At 35.2% G+C, this 26,745-nt stretch overlaps 1 protein-coding gene across 1 annotated transcript in view; it reads left to right on the forward strand.

Moving 5' to 3' along the window:
• LOC127877297 (general transcription factor 3C polypeptide 1-like) overlaps positions 1–26,745 on the forward strand; it is a 413,141-nt gene that overhangs the window by 94,124 nt on the left and 292,272 nt on the right. The window contains exons 29-33 of the mRNA XM_052422993.1: positions 2,640–2,728; positions 5,039–5,140; positions 12,873–12,989; positions 15,803–15,903; positions 23,877–24,036. Coding sequence (XP_052278953.1) covers positions 2,640–2,728; positions 5,039–5,140; positions 12,873–12,989; positions 15,803–15,903; positions 23,877–24,036 — 569 coding nt within the window. The remainder of the gene's footprint in view (positions 1–2,639; positions 2,729–5,038; positions 5,141–12,872; positions 12,990–15,802; positions 15,904–23,876; positions 24,037–26,745) is intronic.

A 26,745-nucleotide genomic window follows, 5' to 3' on the forward strand; every position in this document is an offset into this window, starting at 1 on the left:
CGGTGTACCTGTAGATTCTTCCCTGTTTCAGCTACTGTCGGCCATTTTGTTTTAAAGCAATCAATTATGGGCAAAGTCGGTCGCCGCAAACAGAAATATTGAATATTTTTTTTTGTGTAAATAAAAATAAGTTTTTATTTTCTGTGTTGATAATGCTTCAGGTTTTGGTAGTTATTATTCTTATGTAATATTAATTTATCGGAAATTAAAAGAGAACAATGGACATGTTCATTTTCGATAATTTTTGAAAAATTGAAAGGCCCAAACGATTTTTTTCAAAAACTTCTTCATTTCTCATCACAGATTGATTAAGTAAGATGGTTATGCTAGGTGAGATGTTCATCTAGGTATGATTTATAAAAAGTAGACGGAAATAAGGCATTTTAAAGGATTTTGCCTTTGTACAATTTTATATTGTTATTTCATTCAATCATTTTCACACTTGTCGCCAAAGTGGTTGGTTTCTTTTTAAAAATAATTTCTATTTCTCATCCCGAATCTTTGAAGTATGATTTTTATGTTAGGAGAGATGTTAATCTAAGTGTAAATTACAAAAATGTAGAAGAAAATGTTCAATTAAAAGGATTTGGCCTTATACAATGTTGGTACAATTTTAAGCTCTTTTCCTCTGTTGTACACGATTGCTGTCAAACGTGTTTTTGTTCTTTTTGATAAACTTTTTCATTTTTCATCCCAAATAGATAAAGTCAGATTTTTATGCTTGGTGATATGTTTGTCTAGGTTTGAATTAAACAAACTGGAGGAAATGATCATTTTAAAGGATTTTGGCCTTGTACAAAGTTGGTACAAATTTGTAAACATTTACCTATTTAAATTCCTCATAGAAACTTATTAGACCCAATGTTTACATGGGACTTGTGAAAAACAATATTTCAATATGTAGCAATTAAAGAGTTTAGTCGAATGCAATGGACAATCATCATTAATTTTTCGGTAAGTTTATTTGATGAATATAATTCGTATCAGCTCTTGAGAGTGATAATCCTTTTGAGTAACAAGTTATTGCCAGTGAAATTCAACAGCGCACTTAATGAATGGCAATAGATTTTTTTATGCAAATTGGGCTAACTGCTTTAATGTTCATCCATAGTTTTTGAAATTAAAAAGGACTCAAAAATGAAGAATTACTTTGCTAGTATGAAACTTAATCATTTAAATAGGAGGTCCACCCATCTAACACTGTTCGAAATTTCTGGATAAAGATTATGTCTCCCACCACTTTAGTGGTTTGAGAAACATTTGAATTACCCTGTGTGTCTGTCTGTCTGTCACACTTGATGTCTGAACTCAAGTTCTTGTTTGTTTTACATGCACTTTTATCATGCAAAATGCTGATTAGATAGCAGGAAATTGCATCATTTCAATGTGCGATTTCAACAAAAAAAAATCGACGACGAGAGGGGGCACCCCTCCCGCACCCTCCCCGCTTGAGCCCCCCCTCTAAAACATTTCTGGATACGCCTCTGGGTGTATATACAATGTATGTGAATAATGTGAATTGGATTGCATAAAAACAATTACCATACACTTTATTATTTTTTCAGGATAATACTGTATATAGAGAGATTTGCTACCATCCATAAACAAAATGTATTATAAGGAGTGGGATACCAATTCAACGAATTTGCTTGTTTCCAATTAGAATAGCTTTGTGAAATAAATTAATATCTTTTTATAAGTTAGTCTTTGAATGTAGAATAAAAACACTTAGATGATTTATAATATGTAAACTTTTAAAGTTTAACTTGCATAGCTTGGCTCAGTGTTGATGTTTTCAAAGCTTATTAAGGGAAATCTTAACTGTGTAGGTTGGCTTTTAAGGCAATTTTGAGTCAAATCATGTTTATTTAATTCAGTGATTTATATTAACAAAAGGGTCAATGCAATTATTTACGTTAAAATAATTTGAAGGTACTTATCCACTGCCAAAGGCAAAGGGATATAGAATTGGCGTTGTTCATCAATTTGTCTGTCCGTCTGTCACAAAATTTATTTTTGGCATTGGATATCAGTTCAATGAATTTACCTGTTTGTTTCTATATGAGTATAGGCATTTTTATGTACCCCACCACTATAGTGGGGGACATTTGGTTTTTGCCCTGTCTGTTGGTTGGTTGGTTTGAGTGTTTGTTTGCTCCAACTTTAACATTTAGCCATAACTTTTGCAATATTGAAGATAGCAACTTCATATTTGGCATGCATGCGTATCTCATGGAGCTGCACATTTTGAGTGGTGAAAGGTCAAGTTCAAGGTCATCCTTCAAGGTCAAAGGTCAAAAAAACAAATCCAAGGGAAGTAAAAAGCTTTTACAGGAGAAAATTATCTGAACCTGCAGAATGATAAAAAAAATTAATTAAAAATCCAATCAGCGCAGAAGGGGACATAGTGTTTCTGACAAACACATTTCTTTTTTATTTCATATTTGAATGTAAAAATACTTATACATGAAACTCCCATAGCCTGACTTAAAGGATTTTGTACATTTAAGAAATTAACAGGTGCATCTTTTTAATTTTTAGAAATTAAGCTCAGATATATCTTTGCGAATAATTAAGCATGGGTCCTGTAAAGGCATTTCTATGAATATGCAATGATAATTTGGGTTTAATTCATTCAGGTCGACTCAAGGGTGATAAAAAGGATGAAGAAATCTACCGCATGCGAAACAAACAGCGTGTTGTCTGGACGCAGAAAGAAGACTCAGTGGTAGGTGCCTCTTTGTAGTTAGATAAATGAAGGATAACTTGTCAGTAGGCTTCACTGTTTGAAATGACATTCAGCGAAATGATGAAGAAAGAACAATTATGTATTTTTTAGGGAGAGAATATTATTCATCATGATACTCTAGCAGGAAGGGTGTATATTGGAGTCACACTGTTGGTCAGAGTTAATGGCATGAAATTTACCTAAAGTTGAGCAAACTACATCAATATTTCTCATGTGTATGAATTACAACTTCAGATATGTTATCATCACCACTTTTCATTTAAAGTGATCCCCTCACTGCTGAGTTATTTGCCCTAGCTGACAGATCAGTGCTTGTGTATGCATTACGTTTGTGACACTGTCCAGACTAGTTATAAATATCTCTTAAGTTTCATAAAACATTGGGAAAAAGTTTTATTTCTGGCACAATACAAACAAGGATGTCATGCGATGTATTCTTGCATTTAAAATCATTAATTTCAATAGTTTTAAGGAAAAAAGATTTATAATAAATGGAATATTACATGATTGTAATGTTTTTATACATTGTATCGTGCTCATTAATTGTGTGATACTGCAGTCCAATCATCTTTAATGTTACATCACACAATCAACTCGTGCAATACAAACCAATTGAACACAACAGTCATGTGATATTTCCTATATATATGACAGGGTTCGCACAGGGCTTGAAAAGTGCTTGAAAACGAGTCCTAGGCTTGAAAAGCCCTTGAACAAAGGTTGGCCTTGAAAAAGTGCTAGAAAAGTACTTATTTCATGTAAAAAAGCCTTGAAATTTTTTATTTTGTTCAAAATTACTTTTATCATTGCCATAAACTTAAATCGTTCTTAAGGAAAATATTAAGAAAATTATCATAAATTCCTTCGCGCAAAAAATGTGTACCAAAATATAAGTTTCGTACACTATTGGGTACGAAACATTAAGTGTACACGTCACAGATTATGTGTACTACGTCAGAGGTTCGCCATTGTGATCAATTTTCGCGAGTAAAAATTCAGCGATGGGGAAGTGTCGTTTCCAACCAGAGTGGTTAACTGAATATTCCTGGCGCTACTTTCTGGTCATAAACACCGATGATATGCAGAAAAATGCTTAAATAATTACAACTTATACGATACGTCAACATTCTTTAAACATGAATATTCATGGCGCTATTTTCTGGTCATAAAGAAGTTGTCACAATGACGTTTATCGTTATGTTTTGCGCGAAACTTATGAATGTTCCTCGGAACAGAAAACAAATGACATTTGAAAAGCACATTGTTGGATCCATATAAAGACCATTGGTGTCGGGGGGAATGGGTGAAAGCGCTTTGAAAAGCCACGATAAAGGGGAAACCCACAAAGAAAACATGAAATTGAGAAGCAAACAGGGGTCCTGCATTGTGCTTTTTGGTGAAACAGGAAGGTGCTATTGTTAAAACTGTGCAATCTAAAACAGACATTAACAACAACAGCCCTGTGAAATACAAAATGTTATAGTAACTGACTTCTGTTTAAATGAAATGAACTAGTCTGTTTGATGTGAGCATATAAAGAGACAGTGTGTTTGTTTGTAATAACTTTAAAAAGTAAATACATATGTGAGACTCATTGAGTTACGGATGGATAACATTTATGTGTATGTAATAATTAGAAATAACACAAGTGATTTATTGTGAAATTAGTTTAATGTGTTAGAGCAAATAAATGATATATACTGTGTTAATCTGGCTTAAAAATGCATTTTTTAAAGGAAACTAACATACGGTTCTCGGCCTTGAAAATGAAAATTTGGCCTTAAAAAGTCCTTGAAAAGTGCTTGAATTTAGGTTTGAGATTTTTGTTTGAACCATGTATGAACCTCATACTTGGGAAACTGGGCCAAATGCATGTAGGGTGGCATATAGAAGTTGAACTGTCTGTCTGTCTGTCAGTCTGTGCAACTCCAAACAATTTAGCATTGCCCATGACTTTTGCAATATTGAAGATAGCAACTTGATATTTGTTATGCATGGGTATCTCATGGAGCTGCACATTTTGAGTTTGAAATGTCAAGGTTAATCTTCAAGGTCAAAGGTCAAATATATGGCTTCAAAGCGGCACACTAGGGGGCATTGTGTTTCTGACAAACACATTTCTTGTTAAACAAAATATTCCATTAAAGCTTACAAAAGTGTCATCTCTTATAAGCTTGTTGCGACTGCATAGGCTAATCTATGACGACTCTGTACACATGCATTAAGCCCCATTTTACCAGAGCTGGGCTCATGTTGTAGATAAAACAAGCATTATATATTGTATCACAGTTACTGATGTGTCGCGTTGGCTCACTGATCATGGACAGAAAGAGGAAGACTGCAGTTATCATGTATACACAGATCAGGGACTACCTGCATGAGACCTGTGGGGTAGGTAGTGTAGTAGAGCTGATCAAAGAAAACTAACTTATTTGGTGTGCTTTAATTTGGTAAAAATCTTTAGGAAAAAGACTCTGAGCCTGAATGTCATGTAAGTTAAAAAATCATCACACACATTTTTAGAAATATATGTGAGACTAGTATATCAGCCCACTTCCATATCCTGAAAAATCCACCTTCCTTCTTCCTCTCGGCACAATTTGTTAATCTTTTGTTATAGTAATATGATCAAATGCATTATTTAGTTTGTTAACATATATTACATACTTTTTTATATGTATGTATATGAAACTATAAGTTATAATTAATTACACTTTTGTGTTGTTATATTAATTTTCAAATGATCATTTTGACTAATGAAATAAGGGGACCTAAGCTAGTTAGTTACGGTCTCAGTTTGAAAGCATGTACAGAAAATTCAATTTGTTTAATTGAAGATTGTATCTGTCAGAGCACATTACACAATCCAAACACACACACCTACTGGTCCATCTCAATTTCTCCACCGTGCAAGTTTTTTAGGGTGTCTCCCCAACCTTGTAACGCTTATTGTTTTGTTTTTTCTTCCTCAGAACATTTTATGCCCCTAGTAGGGTGGCATATAGCAGTTGAACTGTCCGTCTGTCTGTCAGAAAACTTAAGCATTTGCCATAACTTTTGCAATATTGAACATAGCAACTTGATATTTGGTATGCATGTGTATCTCATGAAGCTACCAATTTTTAGTGGTGAAAGGTCAAGGTCATCCATAAAGGTCAAAGGTCAAAAAATAAAATCCAATGGAAGTACCAAGCTTCAAAGGGAGATAATTTCTATTTTATATCATTTGGCAGGTACAGATCATTTTCACAAGGGAAGTAATATTTTTTTTAAAGGATATAATCTAAAACAAATTTTTAGGTCAAGGTCATCCTTCAAGGACAAAAGTAAAAAATTACAATCCAAGGGAAGTACCGTATACTTTCGCTTGTAAGACGCATTTTTAAGACTCAAATTAATAAGTTGCAGTTGGGGTCGCCTCTTATAAGCGAGATAATGGTGAAAATAAACAAAAAAATTCAAAATATCGAGTTTACTGGGCTTATGCTAACCAAGTTGGACACTTGTCAGTTGTTTTGAATCATCGTGGCAGCCATTTGCATTTTCTCTAAAGTCTGTACAGTGTATCGGAACGCTATGTTCAGTTACAGATTTATTTGTAATAAAATGTTATGTTACTGATTTGGTTGTCCATTATTTTTAATTTGAATTTTGTTATTTTTGGGGTGTTAGACGTTATATTGTCTGTGATTATTCTTGAAATGTTTGTATCACCTGATTGTCTGCGCGCGACGTCGTTAGATGTCATATTAATTGGCCATTATAGTATATGTGTGTAAGCGGCGACATGATGCCAACATGCTTAAAACAACAGCAAAATCAATTCTCAGTTTGAAACTGTCAATTGTTAAAAAAAATGCTGATTACAAATGCCACTTGACAAGTTTGTATCACCTGATCGTCTTTGTTCCACGTCGTTAATTGTCAATTAAGACATAATTGGCAATTAGTGTATCCTCTGAAATAAGTTACCAGTTTGCAACTGTTAATTGTTAAATAGACGACCCCCTAATGCCGATGACACCTTATTTATTAGGGGACAACAACGACAGCAGCAAAGAGCGACCGCATTTAATTATCCGCATATGGCTTTCTTCTTGACACGTGATTTCGATCTGCGCATCAGAGTCTATCACTCTTATCACGCGATTGGCTAATTTTTGGCTCATCTATTTTTTGAAAAAAAAAAAAGAGCTATTGTCATCACCTTGGCGTCGGCGTCCGGTTAAGTTTTGCGTTTAGGTCCACTTTTCTCAGAAAGTATCAATGCTATTGCATTCAAACTTGGTACACTTACTTACTATCATGAGGGGACTGGGCAGGCAAAGTTAGATAACTCTGGCGTGCATTTTGGCAGAATTATGTGCCCTTTTTATGCCCCCCACTATAGTAGTGGGGGACAAATTGTTTTTGCCCTGTCTGTTGGTTGGTCTGTTGGTTGGTTGGTTGGTTGGTTTGCGCCAACTTTAACATTTGCAATAACTTTTGCAATATTGAAGATAGCAACTTGATATTTGGCATGCATATGTATGTCATGGAGCTGCAGATTTTGAGTGGTGAAAGGTCAAGGTCATCCTTCAAGATCAAAGGTCAAATATATGGGTCAAATTCGCTAATTAAATGTACACTTTTGCAGTATTTCAATATTTAAGATAGCAACTTGATATTTGGCATGCATGTGTATCTCATGGAGCTGCATATTTTGAGTGGTGAAAGGTCAAGGTCATCTTTCAAGGTCAGAGGTCAAAATTATGTGGACAAAATCACTCATTTTATGAGTACTTTTGCAATATTGAAGATAGCAACTTGATATTTGGCATGCATGTGTATCTCATGGAGCTGCACATTTTGAGTGGCGAAAGGTCAAGGTCATCCTTCAAGGTCAGAGGTCAAATATATGTGGCCCAAATCGCTTATTTTATGAATACTTTTGCAATATTGAAGATAGCAACTTGATATTTGGCATGCATGTGTATCTCATGTAGCTGCACATTTAGAGTGGTGAAAGGTCAAGGTCATCCTTCAAGGTCAGAGGGCAAATATATGTGGCCCAAATCGCTTATTTTATGAATACTTTTGCAATGTTGAAGCTAGCAATTTTATTTTTGAAATGCATGTGTATCTCATGGAGCTGCACATTTTGAGTGGTGAAGGGTCAAGATCAAGGTCATCCTTCAAGGTCAAACGTCATATAGGGGGACATTGTGTTTCTCAAACACATCTTGTTATACTTAGAAAATTGAAAATTTTGGTTAAGTTTTGTGTTTAGGTCCAATTTATTCCTAAAGTATCAAAGCTTTTGCTTTCATACTTGCAACACTTACTAACTATCATAAGAGGACTGTGCAGGCAAAGTTATGTAACTCTGACTAGCATTTTGACAGGATTATGTGCCCTTTATACTTAGAAAATTGAAAATTTGGTTAAGTTTTGTGTTTTGGTCCACTTTACCCCTAAAGTACCATAGATATTGCTTTCATACTTGGAGCACTCACAAAGGGGACAGTAAAGGACAACTTGCATAACTCTGGTTGTCATTTTTACGGAATTATGGCACTTTTTTGACTTAGTAACTTTGAATATATGGTTAAATTTTGTGTTTAGATCCTTTTTACTTCTAAATTATTAAGGCTATTGCTTTCTAGCTTAAAATACTTTTATGCTATCATGAGGGTACTGTACCTGGCAAGTTGAATTTTACCTTGACCTTTGAATGACCTTGACTCTCAAGGTCAAATTATTAAATTTTGCTAAAATTGCCACAACTTCTTTATTTATGATTAGATTTGATTGATACTTTGACCAAACAAATTAACTTTTACCTGACATACCACAATAGACTCCACCCAAACCATCCCCCCCTCTCCCCTCGAATCCCCCCCCACCCCCCATTTTTTTTTATCCCGCGCCAGAGGCGGAGGGATATTGTTTTGGCGTTGTCTGTCCGTCAGTCCGTCCGTCCGGCCATCCGTCCATCAGTCCGTCCGTCCGGCACTTTTGTGTCCGGAGCCATATCTTGGAAGTGCTTTGGCGGATTTCATTGGAACTTGGTAAAAGTATATATATGCATAAGAGGATGATGCACGCCAAATGGCATTGTACACCATCTGTTAAAAACAGAGTTATGGCCCTTTGTATCTTGAAAAAATGCTTTTTACTATAGGCACTTTTGTGTCCGGAGCCATATCTTGGAAGTGCTTTGGCGGATTTCATTGAAACTTGGTATGAGTATATATATGCCTAAGTGGATGATGCACGCCAAATGGCATTGTACACCATCTGTTAAAAACAGAGTTATGGCCCTTTGTATCTTGAAAAAATGCTTTTTACTATAGGCACTTTTGTGTCCGGAGCCATATCTTGGAAGTTCTTTGGCGGATTTCATTGAAACTTGGTATGAGTATATATATGCATAAGAGGATGATGCATGCCAAATGGCATTGTATACCATCTGTTAAAAACAGAGTTATGGCCCTTTGTATCTTGAAAAAATGTTTTTTACTATAGGCACTTTTGTGTCCGGAGCCATATCTTGGAAGTGCTTTGGCGGATTTCATTGAAACTTGGTATGAGTATATATCCCCTGCCAGAGGCGGAGGGATATTGTTTTGCGATGTCCGGCTGTCCGTCCAGCTGTCCGTCCGTCCGTCACTTTTGTGTCCGGAGCCATATCTTGGAAGTGCTTTGGCATATTTCATTGAAACTTTGTAAGAGTATATATAAGCATAAGAGGATGATTCACGCCAAATGGCATTGTACACCATCTGTTAAAACCAGAGTTATGGCCCTTTGTATCTTGAAAAAATGCTTTTTACTATAGGCACTTTTGTGTGCGGAGCCATATCTTTTTTAAGCATAACAGATTTTGTGTTCACTCTGCAACACTCTGAAAATTGAGTGTATATAAACATTGAATGTTTTTATGGAAAATGCACGACTTATTAATTCACCTAAATAAATTTTGAAGGCTCAAGAACCTTCCTCTGTCTTAGTTTTGAGTTATTGTCCTCGGTCCGTCCATCTGTCAGTATGTTCATCCGTCCGATTTGCACCCATCCTCAAACAAAGCATATGTTGCGAGGGATTTCAATTCTACGAATTTGCTTGTTTTTATATAGATCATCTAAAAGATGACCACCCCACCCTCACACTAAACCCCCCCCCCCCCCCCCCCCCCCCAATGTTTTTTTGAAACATGGTTAAAAAACACAAATAATTATTTTTATTATTTTATTTTTGAAATACCGTCCAACAATCCCACCCAAGAATCCCCCCCCCCCCCAAAAAAAATATGCTTTTTTTTTTGCATTTTTGGAAGATATTGTAATAAATGACCACACCCCCACACTATACACCCCTCTCCACTCCACCCCTCCCTCCTTTGTGATTGAAATTGAAATAGGTCCCCTTAACCTTAAAAAAGAAAAATAGATGAGCGGTCTTCACCCGCAAGGCGGGGCTCTTGTTTTATATTTAGTGCAGTATATATAGCAACTAGCTAGTTATCTGGATATTGCGGATCAGGTTCACTGGGGGTCTCATTTCCGAGATTTGCATTAATTCATTAAAAAAATGGGGAGGGGGGTACGATCGATTCCACAGGCGTCATATATAAGCGGCCCGAAAAATCCATGGCCAGCAAAACCGCATATTACACTGGTAGATTCTAACAAGGGATGTCATTGGCTATCGTTTCCAAATCTTCCAATCAAAATCGGTGTTTAAAAAATGTGTTTCATATTTCTTTGCTCATTTGTTTGCAAATGGCGCCTTTGTGAAGTGAAAATGAAGATCATTGAACCAAAAAAAGAATCTCGCAATAACTCAGAGATTATAAAAAAATATTGAAAAACCAATTTAATGGGAAAGGCAAGATTAACAACAGTGGATATAAATCAGAAAGCGATACCACTTTCTAAATGGGTACGGAAGATCAACTGTCTTGGTAAGGCTAAAGTCATGTGAACGAATCTTGAACAACGGATCCTGTGGTACATTGTCGTTAGTTGATCACTGTAAAATTGTTGACTTTATTTCGAATTCAAAGACATTGAGCTCAAACGAAAGATTGCCGTCATGGTTCATTTGATTTTGATCACAATTAATACTGGTGACTTTTCATAATATGTTACCGTAAATCCACGAATATAATACGCCCTCGTGCATAATACGCACCCCCGAGTTTGGTCAAAATTTATCGGTAAAAATTGAAAATCCGAGTAAAATACGCACTAAAAAAATCAGTGTCCGAAATCGGCCATTTCCGAAAAATGTGTCAATTTATTTTTGTGCTGTGAAAATAGCAAATCAATTTGGTGTTGTCAACTATCTGTTACCCCGGTATATTGATCGGGATGTGTTATAGTGCTGTTGTTATGACAGTTGCATAATAAATATCTCTGTCTTTTGTTTATATTACCATTGATTGTTACCGATAACACTTGGGCCCCTTGCTGACATCCGGATCAAGCAGTCATAATTACAAAAAAAAGAAGCAGAGACGCTGTTTTTTGTTTTCACATTTAATTCAATTTGACAATATTCGGGACGATAATAATTATAATAATAATAAAGTAATAAGAAGACAAAATGGTAACTTCCGTTTTTATAGTTGTCTAGATGAATTACTTTTTCTTTTTTCGAGTTACAAACTTAATACTTTAATATAACTTAAAATACAATTAAACCGCTCGTGTTTTTCATGATCTAGTTAATTAAATTACCCTGCTGTCATTAAGGCTAGTTTGGGAGTAAAAAACAAATTAATTAATTATCACCTTTCAATTTAATTCGGCAATCGGCAGACAGGTGTAATAGACTCTATTAGCATCATAAAACTAATTATTTAATTACCACTCTTTACTTCAGATATGGTAAATATGCGGTAGAAAGATAAATAGTGGTCAGCTAAGAAATATTTATTTACAGGTATTGTTTTTTTTCATTTGCTAATCTCTTTATACGACTTAGCGTCCAGTAGCTTTTTTGTAGGCAGACGACAATATTAACTGTGTATTCAAAGTATACAGTGTCTGCGCATGGATAACCCAATATTATCCGATAGCTCCTCCCGTGCTCACGTTTCATTCGACGATGTCATTTAATGTGTCAGCGAGCTCAATGTTGATTGGCCAGCTACCATGCGCACTTCAATAACAATAAGGTCAAGCGATGTCTCATAATCGGGCACAGACCTGGTTTTGTTTACTGTTCGAATTGCGAACACTTTCATTTAAACAAAGAGACAAATATAGAAAACCAGTCCGATATAAATGGTGGATGTTTTCAATGAAATTTTACTAGATTTTCACATATTTTACAAATAAGATTTTTATTAAGCCAAATTCTCAATATTTTTGCAAATAACTCAAATGGCGAACGACAGCGCGAGCCCTGTTGCACCCCTTTGATGTAATGGTGTAGTTCAAAATGGCTGCCGCGAAGCGAATAACAGCGATTAAGTTCAAAATTTGCACAGGAAAAATTTTGTTCTGCTCTAAACTCGTATATTATACGCACCCCCTACTTGAAGAAAAAATCGGCAGGTAAAAAAGTGTGTATTATATTCGTAGATTTACGGTAATCAAAATTTTTACAGTTTTTCATATATAAATATTAATAATAAGTTTAAGATGGTATTACTTTAAATGTCGGTTTTAAGGTTTGTCATTGGGGTATGCACACGATTTGTGAAGTCAAAATCAGTCTACAAAATTTTCCTCCCCTCAGACTTCACCTTATATAATCACATTCCTATTAGTTCAGAGATTTGTGGTAGTAATTCAGAAGACACAAGTGTACAGGCCTCTTGTGTTCAAGTATATTTTATTGATATCATAGGCAGTTAAGTGGAATAGTAAATATTGCACCCCCAAAAAAGTATATTTACATAGTACTTGAAGCGCCTGTATTTGGAGGGTAAGCTGTTGGAGCGCCTTGTCCACAACCTGCTGACTTCTTCCATCCCAGCAGTTGACATGGCAATTTTAATTTGGACCTCAGCGGTACTGGTACCATCCTTCCACAGGTTTGTTCCAAAGTACTTTAAGCTGGTTATATTTTCCAGCTACTCACCATTCATAGTTAACACATAGTTAGTTGACTCATTTGCATTGTTTCACAGGAGGTTTCCCATGACAAGACCTCCAGCACAGTACAGCGTCGACTCATATTTGTGCTGCGTAACCCCCAGACAGAGGCTAACCTGCTACTCTACTATCAGGAGGCCATGCAAGATGAGGTAGGACAAACGAGAAATATAATTTTTTTAAAGATGTACACGGCGTTGATTGTGGTTGGAGTTGGTCAAAGGTAAAGAGTTTAATTAATTAGATCAAGGATAGCGAATGTCTTTTTCTGTGCAGTTCTTAGCTGCATCACACGCAGTATGGGATGTTACGCAGAGTTTTCGCGGCTTATATTACAGTATTACATATTGTTGGTCATAAACCTATAGATACAAAACAGAAAACCAAATAAAGAATGGAAGTGAAATTAAAACATATGAGTCAACCGGCCACACGCGAAGTATCCGTACATATTTTAAATATTTATACACGCGTTTTCGAACAAACCTGTTTTTGTGGATTACCAGAATAAACCCCCTTCGGAAGAAACACCATTCCCTAAAAACGGCATAGCGGAAGAAACCACTTTCACAATTTGCAAACAAGGAACAAACACCCTTTCATAGCGGAACAAACCCCCTTCAAGTTTTCAAACAGGCGGAATAAACACCCTTTCATAGCAAAATAAACACCCTTCCTAATTGTTATTCAATATCCGTAATTAAATGAAGGTGTGAAAATCTGCTTAAAGAATTTTACAGGTCATTTGTTCATAAGTTGTTAATGATACACATTAAATATTCAAGCTGTGAATCTCAATTATCGTTATCGTGATAATTGACCCGTTAAATTCTCAAATGAGAATAATAGTTATTAATCTGAAACACACTTCCTATTTTAAGCTCTACTGGCCGAAGGCCTGAAGAGCTTATGTCATGGCGTGGTTTCCGTCGTCCGTCCGTGCGTGTGTTAGACATTTTCTTGTTCAAGCGATAAAGTCTACAGTTTTCATCCAATTCTTTTCAAACTTGTTCAGTGTCATTATATATTAATGAGGACTCGAACCCTATTGAAAATGGGTTACATCAGAGTAAAAAGTCCAGAATTATCTCCTTGATTTGAGAAAATTGTGAAATAAGGCTTGTTTACGCAATAAAGTCCACAGTTTTCATCTTGAATTTGAGAAAATTTGAGAAAAAAAGATAGCAACTTCATACTTGGCATGCATGTGTATCTTATCGAGCTGCACATTTTGAGTGGTCTAGGTCATCCTTCATGGTCAAAGGTAAAAAAAATTCAATTCAAAGCAGCGCAGAAGTGGACATAGTGTTTCCGACAAACACATTTCTTGTTTGTTTACATATAAAGTTCTATCCTTTTGAAACTTCAACAGATGTTTTATATCATCAAGGGCCAGAACCCCATTTAGAGTTAAGAAATTTTTTCCAACTTATTGCATAACTCTGGTTGTCATTTTTACGGAAGTATGGCCCTTTTTTAACTTTGAATATATGGTAAAATGTTGTGTTTAGATCCGCTTTACTTCTAAAGTATCAAGGCTATTGCTTTCAATTAGTTCTGGCTACCATAACTTTAAATGTCGCTTTTTATGATTTTTTGACTGGTGCGACTTTATAGTTATGGACCAATCCCATTAGGAAAGTGAAGCAGAAATTCCCAAAAAGTTGACAGTTAACAAAGACCGGTCCAAAACAGCTTTTAAATGCAGTTATTTGCCCAAATCAACCTCTTGATCGGACAGATTGACATTTTTTACATTTAACTGATATATTCTTTCACAAAATACTATCTTAAACATTTAAAATTGATCTATTCTGCTCCTACATATCGAGAAAAACAGCAATGTGACAGACTTTCTTGAAATGCGAATCTCCCGAGATTTCACGGTCATATGATGTTATTTCTATTTTTAGTAACATACCATGTGCTCAAGTATTTTCAAATTCAAAATGACATTTCCCGGTATTTTAGATTATTCTGGCTTGTTTTGTAAACAAATTGTAGTATAAATACAAACTCAAAGTAAATATTATTTTACACTACCTGTTTCACACTGAATTTAGTCTTATAATCCACCTGATGTAAGTTGTTAATCACAAATAATAGATTTCAGAAAACGAAAGTAATGTTTACAATTTCAGCAAAAAATGTCAAGGTCGATCTGAAAGTATCCAAATGAAAACTCGTCACATGACAAGGAAACAATAGCGTCAAAATTGTGAATTTCAGACTGATGAGAGTTATTTTCATCTATTGTAAGATGCATTTGAAACATTTGAACCTTAAAATATTCCCCGATGCATTAATTTATATTCATTCACCAATATATGTAGAAATGTAACCAAGAAAATGAGCTTTCTTTGATTTATAGCGTGACATAAATATGTTACGACTCTGGTTGACTTTCGATATGGGGTTGGCTTTAGCGTACAGGTATGTCAATACTATATAAACTGTAAGCTGAAGCTTCTTTAGCTAGCTTTCAAACTGTAAATACTTTCATGCTATCATGAGGGTAATGTACCTGACAAGTTAAATTTTACCTTGACCTTTGAATGACCTTGACTCTCTAGGTCAAACTATTAAATTTTGCTAAAATTGCCATAGTTCTTTATTGATAATTGGATTTGAATGATACTTTGACAAAACAACTCTTACCGGACATACCACAATAGACTCCACCCAACCATTCCTCACGCGCCCCCCCAACCATCCCACCCATCCCCCCCGTTTTTTTTTCATTTTTGGAAGATAATGTAATAAATGACCACACCCCCACACTATACACCCCTATCCACTCCACCCCTCTCTCCTTTGTGATTAAAATTGAGATAGTTCCCTTCACCTTTAAAAAGAAAAATAGATGAGCGGTCTGCACCCGCAAGGCGGTGCTCTTGTTTTTATCTTGCACAGACTTAAGATTTCAAATATGTATGAGCTATTGTAAATTCATCCTACATTCCAGTTTGTGCTACAGAACTACATGAACAAGGAGTTCATGCTGACTGACACCTCCCTTAGGGTGAAATTTAAACGACTGGTTGACTACCTGCTGGATAAGTTCAAGTAAGTGTTGATTCCCTTTGACTGGAAAATCCGTAGCTAGTTGAAGTAAGAGTTTACTCACTTTGAATGGGGAATATGTTGCCAGTTAACACAAGAGTTTACTCACTTTGAATGGGGAATATGTTGCCAGTTAAAACAAGAGTTTACTCACTTTGAATGGGGAATATGTTGCCAGTTAAAACAAGAGTTTACTCACTTTGAATGGAAAATCCATCTCGAGTTCATATAAGAGTTGATTACCTTTGACTGGAAAATCTTTCATAAACTAGGTATTTATTATTATAAAAAACATTTTGAATTAAAGAAAACATTGCTTCCTTTTGAGTTGGAAATCTTGAAGTTAAAGTTAGAGTTTGATCATTTGGACTGAAGTGATTAATGTGTCAATATCCAATCATGTTTCTTTTTTTCCCTTTTATTTATAAAGCTATGGCATATTAAAACAATGAAGAGTATCTTTCCCACATGTGTTAGTTTGACTGTAAGTTGCCTCTTTTTGACTAAGGAAACTGTGGATAGTTGGCAAGCTGATTCCACAAAACTGGGAAATCAATTGTAAGTTTGAAGGGCAGTTGAATCCATTAAAATGGCAAATCTGGTTAGTTTGAAGATGAGTGGATTGCTGTAGACTGGGAAATCTGTGGATAGCTGTAAGTGAGTTGTGGAAAGTTCAAGAATAGGTTTCTTTCTTGTTGAATTTGACTGAGGAATCTAGCTTTCTTAAGTTTAACCTGAACTAAGTCATTATTTCCAAAATATGTGGTGGCTAAATCTAGTGGCATGAATGAAATGATGGGAAAGATGGATGACCCAAACTGAAAGTTGGAATTGTCTTAGAAATGGCCTATATGGCACTTACCTGGGAAATGTTTGTTTGTGAAACACAAATTCTTGTTTTAGCTCATTAATTGCAAGGTTTAAATTTTGGACAGGGCCAAATGAAACAAATGTGCAGAGCCATTCCAGTTCTCAAATGAAAGGACTAGGTTCACTTAGGGTCGAAAATGGCCCTATGGAATTAATAAACAAAAATTACCTGAAATAATTATTTAATCTGTGTAGTTTTGAAAAACATGTATTAAAACTGTTACAACATATATGGTATGGTTGCCATGGCAACACATTCACACATACCCATTTTTACATAATAAGTGAATAATGCTACATGTATCCATTATTTAAGCATGTTAACTAGCAATATTAAGAACAATACATATTATTGTCAATACAAATATCAAATGTGAATTGTTAGCATAGTAATTTGCATACTAAAACCTCCGTTTCCATGGTAACCATTTTTTTGCTGAGACAAATACATATTAATTGAGTTGTCGATACTTAACATTTATCCATAGACAATTTTCAAGCGTAGTCATTATACTGTCATGAATATATCAATAAATATGGCTGTTGCTGCATCAACTGTTTATATATAACATAATAAATATAATAACCATTATTCTATATCCAATAAATTCATCCAATCGGCATTCTTCATATGTAACACGTGACCGTCCAATATATTCCGGTATTGGATCCAAAAGGTCTGTATTTTTTCCATATTGGACAGTGGAGTACAAGTGCACTAAGCAATTGTTTTATAACGATAAAAGCCGTTACCGAGAAAAAGTATCCGAATGTACTATAATCGACTCACACAGGCGCTTGTCTTGAAAATAGCATAGATGCAATTAAAGCATATTAAAATCAAAATTAAAATGAAACAAAGAGCTGAAGAAAGGGATATAGAATAAAAAGCTTATTAGACGTTTAAACTGTACAATACGTGATATATTTGGACTCGCACACAGTTTGAAGTCATATTGGACTCGCCTAACGGCTCGTCCAATATGACATCAAACTGTGTGCTCGTCCAAATATATCTCCGTATTGTACAGTGAAACGTCTAATAACCTATAAGTATTGCGCTTATAAACAACATTCTTCATGTGCAGTAACATGACAAGTTACAAACTCAAAACTTTATAACGGTCAACAAAGATACAGTCGTCCCTTGCACTAAAAATCAACAACATATTGTTAACAAAGTTGATATGAAAATAAACATTATAACATGGTTGCTATCATAACTGTATCCACTGAAATACATGTTATATAAGCCGGAGATAAATATATATGGCAAACAGTATATACAAGTATAATGCATACACTTCAATAACAAACTACAATAACGTCTGATTGAAAGAAATTGATTTTCATTGTACAACTAAGCAATAGGTAATAGGAACATTTTGATTCATTTTATTTACAAAGTTGATGTGTAAATAAATATTATTAAATGGGTGCGTTAATATCGGAAACCACCAAATATTTGTTATATTCACTTAACATGAATACATGTATATTGTAAGCAGTATATACTCGTTTAATGCATACACTTTAATAACACACAGCCAGTAATGGTTATTTCAAAATTAAGTATGCACAAAACTTAACACTGTTTAATAGTAACCTTTGGATTATTAGTCTATTCAATGCTCCATTCAATATGAAAAGAGCATTACTCCTCGATATTAGTTTCCTCGGAGTCAGAAGAATCAACTGCCTCTGGTACTTCAGCCGTATCATCAAGGTATTGTCCCCAGTCATTCACACCTGGTTCCCTAGATAACGGGTTTGCTGTCCAAGGTACCACAAAAACTGATGCAACATGAGAACACGTACCCACAGTTCGTGACCCACATTTAGATTGACAGTACCAACCAATGATGTGGTCAAAAAAAAAGGTTAAAGGTGCGGTTTATGGTCTGCTTCTATAGACATATTCAGCCGACTTCACAATCAACTTCCGATCACTGGGATCTAAGTCGTCCGTTTACATATGGCGCACCAGGTAGCCACAGCACATTGGCTTATTTCCCTCACAGGTACCTATTTATACACCTGGGTGGAGAGGAGCAGATGTGGGACAAATTTCTTGCTCAAGGAAATTACAGTGGTCAGGGCGGGATTCGACCTCTCGATCCCCAAGCCAGCGTCCTACCATTAGACCACTGCTCCCACTATTGTGGTCACTATTGTAACGTATCCAGATCAGATACGAGCGGGAAGGCACGTGTCTGACCTGCAACCTGACTCTTATTAACCCCTCCATCTCTTGGTACAGCTGAAGATTGCAGTCACTGCCTAGGTACTCTTGGATGTAACTGCCCGTGAGTTTTAACTGGTAAGTACCTAGAGTCAATAACTTCTTAGATGCTTGTTGACAGGCCGTCTCTGGCGAACTTTAAGTTTGCATCTGCAAACTATGCATTTGGACTGATGCATCCTGCAATAAAACATATTTCAAATATAAACAATACATCCCTATGAATTAGTTCCACCCTATCAGTATTTATTAGTGCTGCAGCGAATCCAAAATTTCAATCGGATCCGAATTCGAATCCATAGGCTCGGATATCAAATTTAGGTTCGAATCCTAATTTGAAAGTAAAAATATGCAAAATATATTATTATTTATATTGCTATAACCAAAATTATGTTTTGAACCACCAGAACTTAAATATTTCTTCTGAAAAAAGTAATTTAGTGTTATTATAATTATAAACTTTACAGCTACTAATATTTATACTACTTAAGCAGCATAAGAAGATGCAGCTGCAGCCGCAACAACAGTAGTGGAAGCAGAAATAACGACATCAAAAACAAAAACAAATACTTAGAAGATAAAAAAAATGCACTTACGTTGTTCGAACAAACTTTTATACCGATATTCTGCAAAGTTCTCAAAAACTATCAAAAATGCACATACACGAAAAAGTGTAAGCATTTAAAAGACAAACACAGAGGTCGGAATTTTTTATTCTCTCGTGGAATTATTGCGACATAGATTAAAAAAACAATGGGCACTTACAAATATGAATGGGCACTTTGCAAAAATGAATAGGCACTTCTCAAGATGTAATTTCGGTAAAAATTACAGACAATAGGAAAATCAGCATCAGTAAAATTGCGACCCCATCAAATTTATTTATGAGTCTGACGTAACTATGTTGTTTAGCATGTTAATTATATTGAACAAACTCGATATTATAGTAGATATAAATAATATTACCTTGTAATTTGATAATTAGTATAAATAATCCAATAAAACACTGACATTATTTACAATAATGGATATGTGTTTATGAATTTTGTAAACACGGGAGTCAGCCATAGTTAGGAACTGTACAATAAGTTTGTAAATCCAACTAATCTGTATATCTCGGAAAATCATTGATAAATGTATTTGTCGTTTCAATGCTTATGGCCCATTAATATCGGCAAATCAGAACTCAACTTGGGTAAACACTTGCTCAATTAACCGTTAACGTCCGCGGTGCTCGACCTCCGTTCTCTGCAAAAGATTCAAAGGAGGATCTATGCACGTGCTATTATAAAATTCACATAGCATAATGGTGCGCAACGAATTGCAGAAATGATTTTTTTTGTTTTAATGGGAAAAGAACTCTCTGCGCACCTTTATCCTGATCTCTGCAAACATTTATAATAATATAATGTTATTAATTAGTTGAATTCATATTGGCTTTATAATTTAGCTGAAAACAGCTTGAAAGCTTGAATTTCACTTTCGAATTACAGGTTTTTTATATTAAATGAAGTATGAAGTTTTGAAAAATAGCAAAATTTCTGTTCTATTCAACTTATTGGTGCACAGAAACAATAGCATTTTAACTAAGTATACGACCAAAGATGTTCCTAGCCATTACATGATGCAGGAACACAATTCGACAGGTCGCGAAATTATGCAAAATTTACCTAAATAACATTCCAGCCACACTGGATCCACTACCGTTGTTTTTAATACAACTCAGAAAGACAATAAGGATTGAAAACTTTCTTATTGCCATTAGGAATTGCATTTGTAATGTGTAAATCCTCAATGATTTCAAATAAGTTTTGCTTATGGCGCTCATTCACTATAGTTCATTAAAAATATTGAAAGTTATTTTTGTACGCTCTAATATTGAACCTTACTGTTGTGGTACACTGCACTATATTGTTATTGACATAAAAAGGATCTGAAAATACAAGTGGCTGACTGCTTAAAGTATAATTTTAAAGATTTAAACTTTTGCACCAAAACTAAGCATACAACTTCAAAATGGCGTCCAACTAGTTGAAAGTTAAGATTCTCATATAAGGCCAAGTTTTTCCTGGTCTCTAATTGGATAAATCTTGTATTGGCAGACCTTTTTCCGTATTGGCCGTGTTTTTCCATATTCATGGCCGCCTTTTTTATCGTATAAGGCGAGTTTCGAACTTTATTGGCAAGGCTCAACTTGTATTAAACAACAAATTGAACACATTATTGTCTAATATTATAAAGTTAATTAATGTCTTATATTAAACACAATAATGTCAGTCATATATATACTATGAATAACGCTGTATTTTAACAAGCAATTAATGCATCACATGCAATAAGTATCAATAAAATACTTTGTAATTTGTATGCCGATTAAACCCGAAATGCTTCCACACTGAGGATTTTAAATTGTTAAGGTGCATCGCAAAATTTTATTCTGCGCCATTTTGCACCATCGAAAATGAAAGTAGACTGTGTATTACCATGTTTTTGTCGGAAAAGTAGCGTTAATTGTGACAAAACTACGTACCAGTCAGCCTTTCAAACAGAAAAAAACAATTTAACAAAAGTATTAGGGCGAAAGAAAGAATTACCGCAAAGGAAAGGTTAAACTAAAATAAGACCTGGATTCGAAACCGATTTTACCAACCACAGTTAAATCCGCGAATCCTCGTTTGGATCCGTGAATCTCGGATATTTCGGATATCCGTTGCAGCCCTAGTATTTATCATAAAAGGAGCTTTAAAAAGTGTTTTATAAAATGACATAATAAATGTAATATAACATGAAATGAATTTACAAATCTCTTGTACCTGGATTTTTTTTCAAACAACATGAGTAGTTTAATAAAATAAAGGGAGTTTACACTTAATTAATAATTAATAACTGTGTTTGTTGTATAACTTAAAAAATGCGAGTTTATGTCAAATAAAAATAAAATTGAAAAAAATTACCAGCCGGATGCGAGAATTGATGCACGTTTGCCAGTGTGGTATGCAACTGAGTATACCACTACGCCATGGTCTCTTTCTCAAAACATTCGAAATATAACGCTTCATGATAATGGCTGAAAGAAAAAGGATAACGATAAAACAAACTTGTATTGTTCAATTTTCCTTTAAACACGTTATTATTTTCTTTTAATGTATTATTTTAGAATTCTCAAACTAATTTAATACGTTTTTATCACTTTAAAGCCAAGAAATCGGCATATATTTAAGTGTAACACAGAATCTAGTATACATGTCGTTTTCAACGATACGCAACGCAAGAAAAACCAGTGTTATTTACAACTGGATTAATGGATTGAAATATTTAGGAGCTTTAATAATTCGACCCCAATACAATGTATGAAAAAAAGAGTTTACCTTATTGTCACATTGTGGTAAATTCAAGAAATCATGCAAAGTTAAACGGTTGCTAACAACGCTGTCAACGGTACTCTGTTAGTCACGGACCAATAGAGTTGTTTCTCGTGAAAATGATTATTTCGGAAAGTTATTTTCAGAAACAAAAATCAGTGACCAAAATAAACATGCATCGGTTAGACTCGATTTTGTTGGAACACAACAACATTAATAATAATATTAGTGTACATTTAAATTGGTAATAATTCTTATTTACGTCTGAAGCGGCGGATTTAAAAGCACAATAAGCAGTGACAATGTTCAAAGGTTTTAAATATGTTCCACCAATTGGTACACCTTCAAACTTAACCCACTTAAAGAAGTAACAGTATAGGTTAAATGTACGAAATATCTTGATGTTGCATTTGGTGGAAAACATTTTTTATAGCCTTAACATGTAGCATTTTTGGTAAAAAAAACGGATTTTTTTGGCATACTGCCAAAAATCAATTATGTCAATATTGGTCAAAAGATGACGAACACAAAATGTTTATGTGTTTATTGTGAGACAACATAAAAACAGTATCAAATAATGCATTTCGTTGCATTTGATTTTTCCGAAAATACAAAGGTTAAAGGTGCGGTTTATAGTCTGCTTCGATATACATCTTCAGCCGACTTCTTAATCAACCCCCCGATCACTGGGATTTAAGTCGTCCGTTAACATATGGCGCACCAGGCAGCCACGGCACATTGGCTTATTTGCCTCACAGGTACCCATTTATACACCTGGGTGGAGAGGAGCAAGTGTGGTATTAATTTTTTGCTCAGAAAAATCCAGTGCCTGGGCGGGATTCGAACCAGGAACCTTTCGATCCCTAGCCCAGCATCTTACCACTAGACCACTATCCCCACTACAGTGCCAAATAGGCACTTTCGTGAACCTAGTCCTTTGTCATTTTATGGAAAGTAATTTGAAGTATGCAACACTTGACTGGATGCCCACACACCTTTGCTAATGAGCTATTAATTATTTAAATTATTCTTTCATTTTCAGAAGTAATTTACCTGATAGATTACTACTGGATATCATCCACAATTTCTTTATGAACTCTATATTTAATCAAATTGAGATTTGCTATTCTTTTATTCTGGAACAAAATCTAGAGATCTTTGAATATCTAGTGCATGCAGTCTGCATTTTGAAAAATTATAATTTCCTTTATAGTAATCATTGTTGTGACACACAAGTTTGAGACTTATATCATGTTGCATCAAAAATGAGCAGCACAACCAATACAAGTTATATATTTAAAAAAGAAAACTCTTCTAAGGGGACTAAACCATAATATAAAACTTTTTGTCTCAAACAACACTATCTTTATTCCTACAGAAAAGATAATCCTTTACCTAAAATTTTCCAAGACATTAAACCTAAAACACACCTCTTATATATATATATTTATTTATATTAGAACCACTTTCTTAAGACCTCTCACATTTTGTTGACCTGTTAGGTCCCATGACCTGCAGAGGTGTTCCCTACCAGAGACCCTAGAGGACCTGTCCATTGACTACTCCATCCAGTGTGTGGGCAAGCACACCCAGCTCAAGAGGTTCTATGAGCCGATGTCTAGGGCTGAAATCTGTCATGATGTGCTGCGCAACATTCTACATGTAGGTGGCACCATCACAGCATGGGCTTGATTATAATTCGTAAAGACAATTCACGTATCTTAATCAGGGATGAGACTTTCCGCTTTTATTAGCTCCACTGGCCAGAGGCCAGCGGGGCTTATGTCATGGCCCTGTGTCTGTCATGAGTGCGTCCGTGCATGCGGTAACTTTTCCTTAAAACATCTTCTTCTCCTAAACTACTGGTCCAATTTTGATGAAATTTCACAGGAATGTTCCTGGGGTGAACCTCTTTCAAATTTGTTCAAATTATGCCCCTGGGGTCAAATTTTTCCCTGCCCCGGGGTCACAAAAATGAAAATTTGCTTATATCAGGCCTATTTTGTGAAAACTTTCAAAATCTTCTTGTCCATATTCATTGGGCCTAGGGATATCAAATTTGGTATGTAGAGACAACTAATAGTCCTCTACCAAATTTTTCAAATTATTCCCCTGGGGTCAACTTTGACCCTGCCCCGGGGGTCACAAAATTGAACATATGCTTATATAAGGCCTATTTTGTGAAAACTTTCAAAATCTTCTCGTCCATAACTATTGGGCCTAAGGCTACGGAATTTAGTATGTAGAGACATCTAATAGTCCTCTACCAATTTTTTTTCAAATTATGCCCTTGGGGTCAAATTTGACCCTGCCCCAGGGGTAACAAAATTGAATATATGCTTATAAAGGTCTTATTTTTTGAAAACTTGCAAAATCTTCTTGTCCATAAACATTGGGGGTAGGGCTACCAAATTTGGTATGTAGTGACATCTTATAGTCCTCTACCAAGTTTGTTCATATTATGCCCCTGGGGTCAAGTTTGACCCTGCCCTGAGGGTCACAAAATTGAACATATGCTTATATAAGGCCTATTGTGGGAAAACTTTTAAAATATTCTTGTCCATAACTGTATGGCATAGGGCTACCAAATTTGGTATGTAGTGACATGTAATAGTTCTCTTCTTAGTTTGTTCAAATTATGCCCCTGAGGTCAAATTTGAAACTGCCCCGGGGGTCACAAAATTAAATATATGCTCATAAAGGTCTTATTTTTTGAAAACTTGCAAAATCTTCTTGTCCATAAACATTGGGGGTAGGGCTACCAAATTTGGTATGTAGTGACATCTTATAGTCCTCTACCAAGTTTGTTCAAATTATGCCCCTGGGGTCAAGTTTGACCCTGCCCCGAGGGTCACAAAATTGAACATATGCTTATATATGGCCTATCGTGGGAAAACTTTAAAAAATCTTATTGTCCATAACCGTATGGCATAGGGCTACTAAATTTGGTATGTAGTGACGTGTAATAGTTCTCTTCTTAGTTTGTTCAAATGATGCCCCTGGGGTCAAATTTGAAACTGCCCCGGGGGTCACAAAATTGAATATATGCTTATAAAGGGCTTATTTTGTGAAAACTTAAAAAACTTCTTTTGCATAACCATTGGGTGTAGGGCTACCAAATTTGGTATGTAGTGACATCTTATAGTTCTCTACCAAGTTTGTTCAAATTATGCCCTGGGGTCAAATTTGACCCTCCCCTGAGGGTCACAAAATTGAACATACGCTTATAAAAGGCCTATTTTGTGAAAACTTTTAAAATCTTCTTGTCCATTAACATTGGGCCTAGGGCTACCAAATTTGGTATGTAGTGAAATCTTATAGTTCTCTACCAAGTTTGTTCAAACTTTATCCCTTGTGTCAAATTTGAAATCTTCTTGTCCATAAACATTTGGCCTAGGGCTACCAACTTTGGTATGTAGTGAAATCTTATAGTTCTCTACCAAGTTTGTTCAAATCATTCCCCTGGGGTCAAATTTGACCCTGCCCCAGGGGATCAAAAAATGGAACATATGCTTATATAAGGCCTATTTTGTGAAAACTTCAAAAATCTTTCTGTCCATAACCATCCAGCCTAGGGCTATCAAATTTGGTATGTAGTGACATCTTATAGTCCTCTACCAAATTTGTTCAAACTTTATCCCTGGGGTCAAATTTGAACCTGCCCAAGGGGTCACAAAATTGAACATATGCTTATAAATTTCCTATTTTGTGAAAACTTAAAAAAAAAAATACTAAGGGCTACACAATTTGGTATGTAGTGACATTGTATAGTCCTCCTCTTAGTTTGTTCAAATTATGCCCCAGGAGTCAAATTTGTCCCTGTCCTGGGGGCCACAAAATCGATTATATGCTTATATAGTGCCTATTATGTGAAAACTTTAAAAATTCTATTGTCCTTAACCATAAGGCATAGGGCTACCAAATTTGGCATGTAGTGACATCTAACAGTTGTCTACCAAGTTTGTTAAAATTATGCCCCTGGGGTCAAATTTGACCCTGCCTGGGGGGTCACAAATCTGAACATACGTTTATATGGGGCCTATTTTGTGAAAACATTAAAAATCTTCTTGTCCATAACCATTGGGCCTAATAAATCTCTACCAAATTTGTTCAAATAATGCCTCTTGAGTCAACTTTGACCCTGCCCTGGGGGGTCACAAAATTGAATTAACGCTTATAAAGCGTCTATTTTGTGAAATCTTAAAAAAATCTTCTTGTTGAAAACCATTCAGACTTTGGCTACCAAATTTGGTATGCAGTAACATCTTATAGTCCTCTACCAAGTTTGTTCAAATTATGCCCTTTGGGTAAAATTTGACCCTGACCCGCGGGTCACAAAATTGAACATTATATCTTGCTTATTTTGTGAAA

The sequence above is a fragment of the Dreissena polymorpha genome, chromosome 1 (genome assembly GCF_020536995.1).
Source record: "Dreissena polymorpha isolate Duluth1 chromosome 1, UMN_Dpol_1.0, whole genome shotgun sequence".
Taxonomy (NCBI): Eukaryota; Metazoa; Mollusca; class Bivalvia; order Myida; family Dreissenidae; genus Dreissena; species Dreissena polymorpha.